Genomic DNA, 15,410 nt, shown 5'->3' on the forward strand with positions numbered 1-15,410 from the left:
AGGGAGGGAAGGAAGAGGGACAGCTTCTTTCCCTGGAATTGGTATCTTTTTCCTGTTTTACTGTTTGTATTACTCAAACACTCCCAATATAAAATGAATAGAATTGAACCATCGTTTAGGACAGTGTTTTTCAACCTTTTCTGAGTCACGGCACGTTTTTACATTAGAAAAAAAATCTGGTGGCAGACCACCAACCAAAAATGTTCCAAAACGACTTTCTGTCCATTATATTTAATGATAAAATAATACTTCAATATTTATACTCATTCAGGGTGAGCCTGTCTAGATGAACACAAATCCCATATCTTAGCTGGAAACTTTGTCAAACGCGCTCAGTCTCTGATTTTTTTTTTTATAGCAGTTTGGATTGAAACGCTCAAAATGATCAGACAGGGGGACTTTGGCAATGTCTTTAACCACATCTGGGCCGAGCATCTCGCCGAAAATGCCTTTGCAGGCACGTATTATCAGTCTCTGCCACAGTGTGGGACAACAAGGCTTTGAGGGCTTTCTCATTTGCCTTTGTAGTTTTTCTCATAAAAGTTGGCAGTTTATTTTCTCACAAAGTCCATCGGATTATTTTGAAGCGACGGTGTCGCTTTCAAGAACTGCTGGGATTTCTAGCCATCAGCCACCTTGCTGTCTTCGACAATATGTTGAAATAAACCGGGAAGGATTAACGATCGTCACATGTGGATCAAATGGAAAGGACACTGAAGGAGATAGTACCTTTTCTCGTTGGCAATGTCTGTTTGCATTATTCTAACACACTTAATATAATCAATCAGGGAATAGTATCGTTTCTCGTATTTACTGTTTATATTACTGTAACACACCCAACACCACAACATCAAATAAATAACATTCATACCATAGTTGAAGGAAAACAAGCAGAAGGTAGGTCATAAGAGATACATGACGCCTTCTTATCAAGGAAGCCCAAAGTGTGCGTCATGCAACTGACTGAGCATGATCGACTCTGACAAGCCCACGTCTGCACCATCAACTCTCGCAATCTTTTCTCCCGGTCAGTCCAGAACAAATGGCGGTCTGCCCCGTCCCAACACAAGGAACACCGGAGAACGGCCCATATCCAACTGATGACACGGCTGACCATACTCCAAGAGCCCTTATGACGCTTAAGTGGCAAAATCCACAACCCTCATTGCCCTGACAAAAAACCTAAGTCCCGGATCCTCCTGTCCACAAACATAATAATCCTAAACACACCTTTCTTCCTGCCCACAGCCCGCCCCACGAGAGTCTTCAAAAGACTGAATTTTTAACTAAGCATTGCCATTTTTCTCGTGAACCTTTTGTCGACTTGCGATATGGTGGCCTTGCCTCCTCGCCTGAGTCCGTTTCGCCTTGCCGTTTGATTGCTGTCGACCTGAATAAATTGCCAACTTGTGCTTCGAAGCCATTTTCCAGCTTTCAAGACAGAGTCAGTACAAGGGGTTAAGAGTAAGGTGAACGCGCAGAGTTCGGCCTTTTGGCCAGGGTCTCGCCGGCCCGGGTCATTGGATCTGTGCCGGCGCAGGTCCGCCGGTTCGACTGGCGTGATTCTAGCAATCTGGCTAAGAGGTCAGATTCCTTCAACACTTTTGTGTATATCTTGATGAGTCTAATCAAATGATGTACAGTAGATGTGCTGGGGTCCACATTGTTGCAGACAGCAAGGTGGTTTACGGCTAGAAATGTGAGCAGTTCTTGAACGCAACACTAGCAAATACCTCGCTCATCTGCACACGACCGAGAACTTCCTACCTACTCCTTCCTTCCTACTGCAACTCCGCCCGACGACGTTAAAAAATGTGCGGTACACTAGCCAGTTGAAAAAGACTGGGTTAGAAAAACAAGTATACTATGTTCGGAGTATAAATGATGGAGAGGGTAGACAAGAGAGCCCGGATGTGAATGACTGAGAGTTGCAGGGTCAGCACAGCCCTATCATAACCGAGAAGACAAACATTAAGAACGTCACACTGACAGAGGGGCTCCACGTGCGCATCGTGCAGCTGACTGAGCGAGACGAGCAGGGAACGGCCAAGATATATGGACCGCCAAATCCCGCCGTCAGCTCTTCTGGTAACCAACAATGGACGGTGCAGAACGATGAAAGGACATCCTCTCCTCCCACAAGGAACATCTGATAACAGAGGAATCCATTGGACACTCACCATTCACGTGGTGCTGAGGCTGGACCAATCCTCAACTCTCGCTGCCCTGACAACAGTAACGCGGGAACTCTCCTGCCCAATCCGCAACAGACGATTACCCCAAACGCCGCCCGCCCGCACGCACCCTTCTTCCGGCCCATAGCTCGTCCCACATAAAGCCTTTAAAAGACCGAATTCTGTCGCAAGCGCCGTCTTTTCTCGTGACCTGTTGATCTTTGAGCCTGGATCCGGCCTTCCTCTTTGTCTGGGTCGGTTTGCGGTTTTTGCATTGCTGTCGACTTGGAATAAATTGTCAACTTGTGTTTTGAAGCCTTTTTCCAGCTTTTAAAATGGAGTCAGTACAAGGCGTGGAGTTTCACCTTTTGGCCGGGCCGTTGGAATTGCGCTAGTGCGGATCCGGCGATTTGGCTGGCGTGATTCCGGCAATCTGGCTAAAAGGTCAAATTCTAACACTTCTGGATCAGATGAAGTGCCACTTTGTAACCCATGCCGACCACCAAACCCAGATCAAATGAAAGCAAAAGCCATCGTGTTAGATTTAAAAGACTTTTTATAGTGAAAAAGAGAAAAGCACATTGGCACAATTGCGATGGGCTCCGAAGCTAGACTAGATGCTATAGTTAGCGCCGGCGCACCGACGCTAACGCAAGGTTGTTCCGATTCAGATTTAGTATTTGAGATGGGGCACTCCCCAAAAGACCCTTCAGTCCGTTTGCGGGGGTTCGACAGGTTCGGTCTCGGTGGCGATCTGCCACTCGCGGCCCACTTCTTCCCCGATGGCGATCCTGGTCTCCCGGCGGTCCTCGCCGTCCGACTCCTCCTCTTCTTCGCCGTCCTCCTCCGCTTCCTGAGTTTCTTGTTCTTTGTATCCCCGCCGTTTCGTTTCCGCCGCCGGTTCTTCTTTCCGGTCGGCGGCCTCTCTGTCCTTTCGCCGGTCATCTTTCGCCGTTATTTCGCCGTCGGTCTCAGGTTCTCCTGCCTCTTTAGTGTCTCTCTCTTTGTGATCAAAGCGTTCCCCGTGGGCGTCCGCCCCCGTTTCTCCTTTGTCCTCTTTGCCCTTCTCCGCAGACGTCCGTCCGTCTTCGGAGTCGTCTTCGTCATCTTCGTCCTCCGCTTCCGGGAGGCGCGACCCGTCTTCGGAAGTCAGCAGCGTATTTTCGAGCTCCTCTCGAAGGCCGCGCCGCTCGCCCTCCCGGTCGGGGCTTTCCTCGTCCCCCGGCAGGATCCCCGTCATCTCGAAGGAAGTCCTCCAGAGGCGCCGTAAGCCTTTGATGCGCGCCAAGGCTCGGACCGTCCAGCGGATCAGCACGCGGGCGGCATCGTCGTCATCGTCTCTCTCCTCGTCCCCCTCGGCGCAGAATTTGTTCCAGCGGGCCATGAGGAAACGTTCCAGAGCCGGCTTGGCCGCCAGGTCCAGAGGCTGCAGGAGGAAGGAGCATCCTTCGGGGACGACGGCCGGAAGCGTGCCCGAAGCGCTCAGCGCGCCTAGAGAGAGCTCTCCCGCGTGCTCGTGGTGCCGGTCCAACACCAACATGGACTTCCCGCGTCCGAGCGTCCCGGAAACGTACGGGAGCCAGACCCTTTGCGTCCAGAGCTTAAAGGCCTCCCCGGGAGAGGGGTCGGGAGAGGCCGCCGCCAGCACGGCGCAGTCCGCCGCCGGCGCCTCGACGTCCGGCCCTCCGTGGCTCAGCACCAAGGCCGGCAGCGCGCTTCCGTCGGCCAGCGCGGACAGACACACGGTGACCAGCGGCGTCGAGCCGGCGAAGCTCAAGGCCCGGGCGCGACGCTCGGGGTCCCGAAAGCTCAGCGGGTCCACGAACAAGCACAGCTCGTCCGCCGCGGCCACGGCGTTACGGGGGAGACGGTGGACGCGGACGATTTTGCGGGCAAAGTCCTTGAAAGACCGGACGTCGGCCGACAGATACGGAGGCAGAGCGGGGGCGGGCGCCCGTCCCGGCCCTAACCTGTGGCGGAGCATGAAGAGCACGGCCCATTGGTAGGACACGCGGAAGCCGTCCAAGGCGCCGTCTTTATTGAGCGCGGCGGCTTTGTGGAAGAGGACGCTCTCGCTGACGGGGAGCTGGCGCTCGCGCTGGCTCAGCACCCAGGCCGCCAGTCGGGCCTCGCCGTCCGGCGCCGGGCATTCCCGCCCCTTTCGCCGGAGGTGGCGGCGGGCCTCCTTCAGCCAGGAGCGGACCAGGCGCGGCTCGGTGCCGAAGATGGCCGAAGCCTGGCCCGCTCCGCCGCACAGGGCCAGCAGCGCCACCCTCAGCTGATGGGCCGACAGGAAGTCCGCCCGTTCTTCGGGGGCGTCGTCCGGCGGAGGCGCCGAGGGGGGCGGAGAAGGCGCCTCCTCTTTTACGGCCGCTCTTTCCTCGGCCTCGTTTTCGGAGAAGTCCGGGTCCTCCAGAGGAGCCAGGTGGTCTTGGGCTTTTTCTCGCTTGACCACTCCGCTGTGGCACAGAGAACAAGTCGCACACAATTATCCTCCCTCCGAGTCTTCTAGTCTAGGGCTGGCTCGTCAATTCGAGCGTTTACGTACATTATCAGAGAAACCGTGGGAGAAGAGCTACCTAGCACGAATGGGAATAAAAATTCTTGACGTACACAGCCCATTGGGAATATTCTAACACGATCCAGATTCTATTCCCGACGAGAGTCGACTGATAATCCCATTGGTTCTCCTGTGACGTCAGTAAATGGCGGAAAACACAGACAAGGCTGAAAAAGCAGTTTCTGCTCTTGCACCCCTCTTAAAAAATAAAATTCTCTATATATGTATATATATATATATATATATATATATATATATATATATATATATATATATATATATATATATATATATATATATATATATATATATTAGGGCTGTCAAAATTAATGCGTTAACGGGTGGTAATTTTTTTGGTAATTAATCACGTTAAAATATTTGACGTATTTAACGCACGTGCCCCGCTCAAAGATTAATATGGGTTGTGTTTTTTGGTGTTTTGTCGCCCTCTGCTGGCGCTTGGGTGCTATTGATTTTGTGGGTTTCAGCACCATGAGCATTGTGTAATTATTAACATCAACAATGGCAAGCTACTAGTTTATTTTTTGTTTGAAATTTTTACAAATTTTTTGAAAACAAAAACATTAAAAGCGGTTTCAATATAAAATTTCTATAACTTGTACTAACATTTATCTTTTAAGAACTACAAGTCTTTCTATCCAGGGATCGCTTTAACAGAATGTTAATAACGTTAATGGCGTCTTGTTGATTTATTGTTATAATAAATACAGTACTTATGTACAGTATGTTGACTGTATATATCTGTCTTGTGTCTTATCTTTCGATTCCAACAATAATTTAGAGAAAAAAATGGCATATTTTGAATTGCGATTAATTACAATTTTTAAGCTGTGATTAACTCGATTCAAATTTGTAATCATTTAACAGCCCTAATATATATATATATATATATATAGTATATGTATAATTAACATTGCATATTCTCTCTTGTCAAGGTAATAAAACAAATCTTACCATGTGTTTCAAAACAAGCAAGAGCTTGAAGCACATCCTAAACAATGCAGCAACCCAAACACTGCTACAATGTACATTGATGTGCAATGTCACGCATTGTGAAAATGTTACAGAAATGTCACATTTTGGTCTCAGCGGACCAAACCTGGCGTTCGTTTCGTTATGTTTTAGTCTCTCCAGACACATTCTTAGCTCCTCGTCGTTGTCGTGGGAAAAAAATGGTTTGTTGACGAAATATTTTCACTATCATCGTTGACTGAAACAACAATGATCGGCACGTGACTTTTATACCGACGATGTCATTTTAGTGCTTCAACTAGGTATACATATCTATATAAAAGAAATTCATCTATTACTGGAGTGCAAAGGGAACGCTCGATTCGATTTGAAGGTCCAGCCCTAGCACGAGACGAGCCGCAGGCTCCGTTACCTCGGGACGACGACGTCCGCGGATCCCACTTCCGTCGGGCCTGCGGAGAACAATGACAATGGGTCACGGCGGGGCGGGCCGGGGCAGGACGGAGAGGCGGCGGCGGCGGACGCACCTTCGCGGAGGGGCGAGAGTCCGTGAAACTCCCAGAAGCATTGCGGCTTTTTGCAGAGGCGGACCCGGCAGAGGCCGCAACCCCAGCTGCCTTCCCTGTCGCCGCCGCAGTGTTGGCACTTCTTGGAGGTGCCGCCGATCTTGCACAAGCGGTGGCGCCTCGGGACCTTCCGACGGGGCCGCCCGGGGACGGGGGCTTTGGCGGGGACGGAGACGACGTCCCGCTCGGGAACGGCGCCCCGCTCGGCGCCCTCGCACAGCTGGACGCCCAGACGCCGGCGAAAGTTGGCCTGGGCGAAGAGGCCGTCCCGCACCCAGGACGGCGGGTTGTCCTTGCGGCTCTCGCGTAGGACGATGAAGGCGTTGACCACGCTCAGGTTGACCAGGAACCAGAAAAGGGAGCGCCAATGGCGGTCCTGCAAGATTCCGCCCAGGGGGTTGCAGGCCAGCAGCTGCTTGCAGATGTCCACCCCTCGCATGTTCTCCTGCAGCAGGCGGAAGGCCATGGGCCGGCGGACGGGATCCAGGCCGCCCGCCCCGGACTGGGAGCGCCTCCACACCGTGTCGGCTTCCCCCGCCGGCGCGTTGGTAGACAGGCAGCCCATCTCCTTGGCGTCCCTCCAGCGCGTGGCCAGCAGGGGACCCCGCCGCCTCTGCAGGAAGTCCCCGGCTTTCTCCAGACGCCCTTCCTCCCACAGCGCCGGCGGGAGGACGCGGCTAGGCGGCGGGAAGGAGCCGGAGGCGTAGATGCCCTGCTCCAAGAGCTTCTGCAGCAGAGGGACCGAGGTGAGCGAACCGGCCAAGTAGATCTGGTGGCGTTTGTGTTCCAGGCCTTTGAGAAGTTCCCGCGCCACCCGAAAGCCCGTCTCCCGCCCCCTCTTTGGCCCCGTGCGGATGAAGAAGCGGTGGCAGTAACCCGACTTGGAGTCGCAGAGCAGCCAGACCTCGGGGGGCCGGCCCCCCGCCGCCGCGTCCCCCTCCGGCGCGGGGAGCAGCGCTCTGTCCACGCTCAGGCAGCAGTTGGGCCGGTAGGCCTCCCACATGGCGCCGCTCAGGATGTCCAGCATGCGCCTGAACGGGCGCAGCGGGTCCTCGCCCCTCCGCCGCACGTCGCCGCCCAAACTCCCCATGCGAACGGCGGACGCCAGCTGCCGGAAGCGTCGGGGGCTCACGGCGCGCCGGCCGTCTTCGCGCTCGGGCGGGCTTTCCGCTCCCGTCAGGACGCACTGACCCAGGAAAGCGCGGATTTCCCGGGGAGTGACCGGACGCCAGTCTCCGAAAGCAGCGCCCTGGCGGCGGCGGCTCTCGCCGTGGGCGTTGGTCTCGGCCGCGATCAGCTCCACCAGCGCCGGCGGGAAGAGCAGGTCGAAGAAATCGGCGGCGTCGCCGTCCCTCAGCAGCGGCGGGCGGGGGCCGCGGGGCTGAGCGAACGGCGCCGCGCGGCCCTCGCCGCCCGCCTCCACCCCGGCCGGCTCCCAGCCGTCCGTCGGCGGGTCCTCGTCCTTCGCCTTCTCTTCTTCGTCCGAACTCAGCTGGATGTCCGGCTCAATGTACTCTGCAAAAAAGACAAAAATTCGAATGAAATTGACAACCTTAGCCATAATCCTTCCTTCCCAACCTTAACTTCTTTGAAATCGATTTATGCTGAATCTTATACTTCCATTGACGGCATGAGAAGTCTAATTCCTTTGAAGTGGGAGCGCTGGCAGCAAATGATTTGCTGCTAGCGCTCCCGCTTCCAACGCACTGGCCGGCTACTAGTCAGACAATTCACAGAAAAAGGATAAGGAGACCTTTCGTCGCCCCTATGACCATGGCTTCAGAGCGGCCATGTTGGTAGGGGCAACATTTCCATCCAAGTCAATGCGCTGATATTAAAATGAAGCCATAACTAGCTTATTTCTCAACCGATGAGTTTATCAAAGCATTTTCTCAGTAGCTGCCATGCACAGCAATAGATGCCCAATCCACGCGAATTGGGGGGGTTGGCAGTAAATGGACAGATTTAAGTTCCACTTTTCAAAAATAACACATTAAAAATATGAAAAAGTTGATCTCCTTTTTTTGGGCTAACAAAAATATTGCCTTTTTTTCTTTTCTGTTCTCAGATTAAGAATGTTAAAAGAAAATGCAAATGAAAAAACAAAATATTATTTCCTTTGAATGATCAATTCTGATACAGGCTCCATGAAGGTATTTGAACAATTCTTAGATGAAGGCGTCTCATTCTGTCCGCCCCGTCTCACCTCTCGAACGACAGGCGGCGGCGGCGTGCTCGGGGTTGAGTGCCAGGTGGACGGCCATCTTGTCACCAGACACCGAGGCAAAGTCGCAGCGGGAACAGACCAGGTAGAAGGGACTGAAACACAAGCGGGTCAGGGGCCGTGTCTCGGCGAGAGGCGGACTCTTCGCGTTCTCACCAGGGGGGCGGGCCTCGGCGAGGCCGTCGGAACTCTGCTTCCTCGGGGCGCGGCACGTGGTGGCTGCGACGGAAGCGCATCCAAGGATGGTGAGCGCAGCGCGGGCGGAGAAAGCGGGTCGGGACGGGCTCTTACCGGATCATGTGGGCGGCGTAGGCGCGGGAGCAGCAGCTGCCAAAGGCGCACAGCAGGCAGCGCACGTGCGTGGGGTAGTGCGCCGCAAAGTCCGACACGTCGCCGCCGCACTCCCAACACGACAAGCTGGCGAGATGAGGACAACGTTTCTTTGGCCTCGGCATACTTGGCCATCTTTGGTTGACCTTTCTCGCATTGGAGCGCGCGGCAAGGAGCGCCGTATTTAACATTCCCATACACGCAGTCCGATGTTTTGTTTCTCCACATTTGGAGGAGGACGGCTCACTCTTTCTCGATGTTTTTTTTCCAAATTCCCAGCAAAAGTGAGCACAAATACCAAAGAAATAGCTGCGGCCTTCTGTCAGATGAGCATACCCGTATGATTTGTAGCATTGCACCCATACCCGATTCCGATACCGACGAGCCAATGCAGACTTTTTGAAACAAACAAAAAATATTATAATCAATTGCTGCATACTCAAATGTAAAGTCATTGCTATCTCAGTTTGGTCAAATATTGTTTAACTTATTGAGGACAGTATTAGGCCAATCCATTTCAAGTGACAGCGACTGCGCCGAGTTATCATCACACACTTAATTGAACTGGTAGGAGTAAGCATAGCATTTGTATGAGTGTAACAGTTATTTTGGATTGTGTGATTCCACTTGTTCATATTAGAAAGCACAACAGCGCCCCCAACTCATGCGGTGACGCTAAATAGCTGAGTGTGTCACAGGTGGCGGCAGTTGTATTTTTGTTATCGTCAAAGGTGAGTTGGATATCATTGCTAAGTTGCAATTAGCTTCACGCCACAAAGCCAACAATTTCAAATATTCTTTTAGCTTGGGTGACCAAACACCATCTTTTGCCCGGACATGTCCACTTTACACATCTTTTCCGCTACTTCCGGCTGGGTTTTATAAATTCATGAAAATGTCCCGGGACCAAATTAGCATGTGTTGAAATGAACTAACACTTTACAAAGAAAATTACGATACCGTGCCGCCTGCGACGTGTTCTCAGAGAGCCTGCCCAGTTGTCAAGACTTTTATTACGATCAATACGCATATAATCAAATGCTCATGTAACCAAAAGAGTAATTAAGACAAAAATACATTTATTCTACTTTGCATAAAAATTTGCATATGCGTGCACAGTCACAGAGTGGCTTTATCATGGCGTCACGTGCTATCGGTATGTACACTAGGCTAAATGGACTTTTCGGCAACTTTTGGTCGACTTCTGTCGGAGCTTTGTATTGGTGGTGATCTGTACTATCCCGTTTGGTGTCTCATCGTTGCGCTGCCGATGATTGTAAACTTTATAGCAATAGCAATCTCCCCTCGGCTACCGGTGCTCGCTAATAGCTGTGAGTGAGCTAAGCTGTGCCAGGCATTATGGGAAATGTAGTTTTGAACTGCCGCGTTTGGAAACGTGCCGATTATATCGTTTGTCAGTTTATTTCGGTTATTGTTTGTGCGCAATCTAGAACATTGAATGAGAATAACAATTGAGCGGCAATAGCAATTTGTCAACAAATAGCCTACAGTGTGTGTATGTGTGTATTAACTGGAATACATTTCTATTACATTATTATGATTTATCATTATCCAATTCTACTTAGTTTTTTTTTTTTTGCGTTTTTATTGTTTGATTATTTTTTTAGGAATAATAAAACCTGTTGAGTAACCTCTGAGATTTTGAATTTGTCTTTGGTTATATACTATATGGCTGTATTTTTATTTTTTTCTATCCAGGTGGAGAAGGCAAACTTTAAATATATTAAAGTTACATAGGCATCTTTGAGTGAAGTTCGAGTAAAATTCAAGTATCTTGAGGCCGGGCCGAGTGTCCTCATGTTTGGAAATCGAAATATGGTCACCCTATTTTAGCACGTTGTGACGATGCCTGTGAGAGTGTGCGTGTGTTGTGCAGACACACAACGAAAAAGTCAAAACCATCAACGTCTCCTGGAGATATTTTAAAACACAACATGTTTTACAAGAGCAATAAATCTTCCTCAAACTTGTTTTGTTGGCGACGGCGGTGATGACGACTACTACTACTACAGTAGTGTTCTGTGCTTGTTTAACTCATTCACTACCAAAGACGTATAAACAGAGCTGTTCTTTGAGCTGGGCTGCCCTTCAAGCTTGCTTGTTTTCAAACACACGGTATCTCGTTGCTTTAGCCTTCAAAGGTCTGCATCAACACATTAAACGTAAGTGGTAACTGGTTAGCATGAACGCCTCCTCTTGAACTGTTTCGTTGGCGTCAGCTACAACGACAACTACGAGAGTCGTGCTCCGTGCTTTTGATCACAAATGAAACCATTAGAAAACCCTTGTAGACACTCGTCTGTCAGTGTTCGTTCCAAATTGTTTGCTTTTTTTTGGACTCAATAAAACCTTTGAATTTTTACAGCCGAAAACATTCGGAGTATTCGTCGACCAACACATTTTGAAACGACTAAAATAGGACTAATACTAGTAAGTATTTCAAAAGGCCGGGCCAAAAATGAACGGGGTTGCCAAAAACAAGCGCGATCCATCCTTCGTACATTTTAGTGCCGTATCGGCGCAATGCTACTTCAGTTCTTCGCGTGTTTATGTATAGGCAATGTCGCCGGCTAAATTTCATCACGTCACTGTCGCGTTTGTGACTTTTTGCCACGCGATCAACCGCGCTCGTGCCAAAAATAGGTCAACAAAGATCCCCCTATAGTAAGAAACGCCAACCGGCCGGCGAACGGACGCTCACCTGCCGGGGTTCAGCCAGGTGGAGCGAGAGGCTTTGGCCGGCGGGGGTCCCCCGACGGGAGGGGAAGCGTCCCGACGCCTGGCCTTGAACTTGATGGGTTGGACCAGGCAGGAGGGGTCCCGCAGGAGCCGCGCGTCGCCCGCCGCGGCCGGAGCCGCCAGTCGCCTCTTGCCGTACATGCGGATGGTCACCTGCGCGCCGCCGGCCACGTTAGGCCAAGTCTCTCGGCGGCGGCCTTTGAGGAGCGACGGCTGACCTTTGACCCCAGGGGGAGCCCCTCCAGCTTGGCGGGTCTGCGGACGCTGCGGTGGCGTTCCAGCTTGTGGCGCTTCTTGTCGGCCGGGTGGGCGAACTGCAGGCGACATCGGTTGCAGTGGAAGCCTCCGCCCGCCTGACCGGACAAAAAGGCAAATCCGGGATCACGTCAGGTCAGACGTCGCCGATATTCTCCGTACAGTGAGCTAACTTTCATCCGATCGACCCTCCCGGTCAAAATGAAACAAATAATAACGGCGGTCATTATTTTTGACAACAAAAAAAAAAAGGCGGTCATTATTTTTGACAAAAATAAAAATCAAAGGTCCTCATTTTGCTTCAAAATTAGCCAAAAGTGAGGGAATGTTTTTTTTCCAGTTTTGGCGTGAATTGCATCAAAAAACTATAGGAAGAAATACATTCTGTAAGCTGAAAATATTTTACACCACAATGATTTGTATCAATAAACTATCTGGGGATACGATGATTAGGCTATACAGTGATACCTCAGCTCACGAATGCTTAAGCTCACGAACTTTTCGCCTCAAGAACATTAAATGCGCGAGCATATAGTCTCTGCTGACGAACTAGTTTTCGGCGGACGAACCAAACCACGCGGTCGAACAGCGCCACGAGAAGCTGACGCACGCTCACGGCGTCCCAGTTCGTCCCCTCCCTTTCGTTGAGTGCGGACGTGGTTTGTGTTTGATAGACATTTTGGACCATATTGAGTGTACTTTTGCTATTATGGGACCGAAAAAGACCCCACCACAGGCTAGTTTTAAGCCTAAGAAGACATTAAAGAAAATAAGGTATATTTTTGTGTAGTTTTAAGGCATATTTAGTAGAAAATTATGTTTTATGGGGACCTGGGAACGGATTATTCTCATTTTAATGGTTTCTTATGGGAAATAAATGTTCGGAAGATGAACTTTTCGCTTTACACACACTTTCTGGGAACCAATTATGTTCGTGAGCTGAGGTATCACTGTACTATGTTGTCACACACAGCCCTACACGATACGTCTTTCTTTCTCTTCTATGGCGTGTGGTACCTTGTGGCTCAGGACGTGCCTCTGGTAGCCGGCCACGTTCCGGCTGACTTTCAGGCAGAAGACGCAGAGCAGGTAGCGCGAATTTTTGTGGAATCTGGCGAAATGCTGCAGCACGTCCGAGTAGAAGGACGAGCGGTAGAAGCACACCTGAGGGAGGGATGGAGCGGCGCTGCGTTAAAAAGCGGCGCCGCTTCCGAAGGAAAGAAGAGACCGCGCCCACCTGGCAGATGTAGGGCATCTCTCCCGGCTTGTGATTGGTCTTCATGTGGTTGAGGAAGGCCGACTCGTTGTCGAAGGCCCACTCGCAGATTCGACACGTACCTGCGGAGAAGAGAAAATGGATGAAGTCTCAAATGTAAGATCCGCTAAATCGACAGGAAATGTTACAAAATGTCCACGAAGCCATCCCACGGCGGGACATCCCATCTCGCATCAAGGAACACCCGACAACAAGACTCCACAGCTGAGAATTTGAACACCAAGTGCTGAGGCTGACAAAATCTCAAACTTGAGTGACGCATGAACCCTGCAGCTCAATGAGCAAACAGACAATTACTCTAAACAACACACAAAAACACCCTTCTTCCGGCCGTAGCCTTGCAAAAGACTGAATGCTTAGCTAACAGATGTCGCGAACCCGGGAACATTTTTGTGTACTTGTGATATGGTGACCCCGGAGCCAGACTTCCTTCTCGTCCGGGTCCATTTCCTGCTTTTGCCTTGCCGTCGACTTGGAATCAATTTTCAACTTGTGTTCCGGAGCCTTTTTCCAGCTTTTAAAATGGAGGCAGTACAAGGGCTTAAAACTAGAGTTTGGCCTTTTGGCCAGGTTGTCAGTATTCCTCCGGCCCGGGTCGGTGGAATTACGCTAGCGCGGTTACGGCAATCTGGCTAAAAGGTCAAATTCCAACACGAGTTCACACAGTTTAATGTTATGCCAGCTCTGATGCAGATCGGACTTTCAGTAGCAAAATTGGTGGCGTCTTCCCGACCTCCACAACATTGACGTCTTTTTACATTAATTACAATGTCTGCCGCTGGCCGAAAAAAACTTCTAATATCCCTCCTCTTCAAAGGGGGCCGAGGAGGCGGCATGTTCTATAAGCCATCAGCCAATCAAATGAGCGTTTGAGGAAAAAATATGGACTGGCACATTCGGCAAGTGAAAATGGGTAAATGCGAGTAGGAACATAGTGAAAAGAATTCACTTAATAGTGGTAGGGTCAATTTTAGCCTTATAACATATGGAAAGACAATCGAAATGACCTAGTGCAAATGAGGTTGTTTAAGCATTGGTGGCGACAATTAGAGCATCCCGAAAAGTTGCTAGTGTTATGTTTCTACAGTCCTTATTCAAACCTACGCCCTTGCCTAAAATTCACAGGAAATGATTCAAAATGTATAGGAATTCCACCCAAAAACAATAAATCAAGGCACACAAAAGCTGCATAACAATTTTTGCCAAAAACATGGTTCCACCAAAATTTGCCAAAAACATCCTCATTTTTATTTCCAATTGGGGTTGGGGGGAATCAGCAGACCAAGAATCTCGCCAGCCGAACCGCCGGACCCGCACAGGCGCAGCTCCAGCGACCCGGGCCGGAGGAACACTCACAACCTGGCCAAAAGGCCAAACTCTGCGCGTTCACCTTAGTCTTAACCAGGGGTGAAAGTGGTTAGAATTTGTTGCCAGAACTCCCTGACGTGAAGGGTCACCACGGAGCCAGAAATGTTATTTTTTATTATTATCAATGAATGATTCTAAGCTAAAAATGACAGACATTTTGAATAATAATTACTTACCTTCTTTTTATGGCTAGTTTGAAACAAAAGCGGTTGCGCGACGTCTGTAAACGGGGGTTTTCAGGGTAAAACGGACAAATTAAAAATAGTTCAGAGGCTTGGTGCGCCATGAATCTGCTATGGCAGCATATAGACATACTGTTCTATCAAACACAACAGTTCTTTTGGCTTAAAATACAGCAGTTTATTTTAAAGAGGGGAGCAAGAGCAGAAACAGCTTTTTCAGTCTTGTCTGTGTTTTCCGCCAAATACATTTTTTTTAAATATCGCAATATATCGCAACCCCCCAAAAAATCGCAACAATAGTTTTTTCCAATATCGTTCAGGCCTAGGATGTATAATAAAATTGAAGTTAATGTAAACATTTACTTTTTTTAATGACAAAGATATAAGTAACACACATTCAGAAAAAGAAGTACAAATGACTTATATTATGCAAAATAAATAATATTGTCACGAAAATGGGTAGGATTATTTCTTTAATAAGGCGTAATGTCCACTTTATGCCAATAGAAACAAGAAAACTTGTACTACAGTCTTTAATTTTATGTCACCTAGACTACTGGCCCATTGTGTGGTCCAGTGCTGCCAAGAAAGACCTTGACAAAATGCAGATAGCTCAGAATCGGGCTGCTACATTAGCTTTCAACTGTCCTTTTCGTACAAATATTAATGGAATGCGTCAAAGACTGTCATGGATGAAAGTCAAGGACAGATTGACATATAGT

At 49.7% G+C, this 15,410-nt stretch overlaps 1 protein-coding gene across 1 annotated transcript in view; it reads right to left on the reverse strand.

Annotated features, from left to right (window-relative positions):
- Window positions 1-64: 64 nt before the first annotated feature.
- The window catches only part of pogzb (pogo transposable element derived with ZNF domain b), a 31,316-nt gene continuing 15,970 nt past the window's right edge, over window positions 65-15,410 (reverse strand). The window contains exons 8-17 of the mRNA XM_057833875.1: window positions 13,100-13,200; window positions 12,880-13,026; window positions 11,826-11,960; window positions 11,570-11,760; window positions 8,809-8,934; window positions 8,674-8,736; window positions 8,500-8,612; window positions 6,255-7,808; window positions 6,140-6,179; window positions 65-4,633 (exon numbers count right to left, since the gene is read on the reverse strand). Of these exons, the coding sequence (XP_057689858.1) occupies window positions 2,884-4,633; window positions 6,140-6,179; window positions 6,255-7,808; window positions 8,500-8,612; window positions 8,674-8,736; window positions 8,809-8,934; window positions 11,570-11,760; window positions 11,826-11,960; window positions 12,880-13,026; window positions 13,100-13,200 (4,220 nt within the window). The 3' untranslated portion in view covers window positions 65-2,883. The remainder of the gene's footprint in view (window positions 4,634-6,139; window positions 6,180-6,254; window positions 7,809-8,499; window positions 8,613-8,673; window positions 8,737-8,808; window positions 8,935-11,569; window positions 11,761-11,825; window positions 11,961-12,879; window positions 13,027-13,099; window positions 13,201-15,410) is intronic.

The sequence above is a fragment of the Corythoichthys intestinalis genome, chromosome 4, assembly GCF_030265065.1.
Source record: "Corythoichthys intestinalis isolate RoL2023-P3 chromosome 4, ASM3026506v1, whole genome shotgun sequence".
NCBI lineage: Eukaryota > Metazoa > Chordata > Actinopteri > Syngnathiformes > Syngnathidae > Corythoichthys > Corythoichthys intestinalis.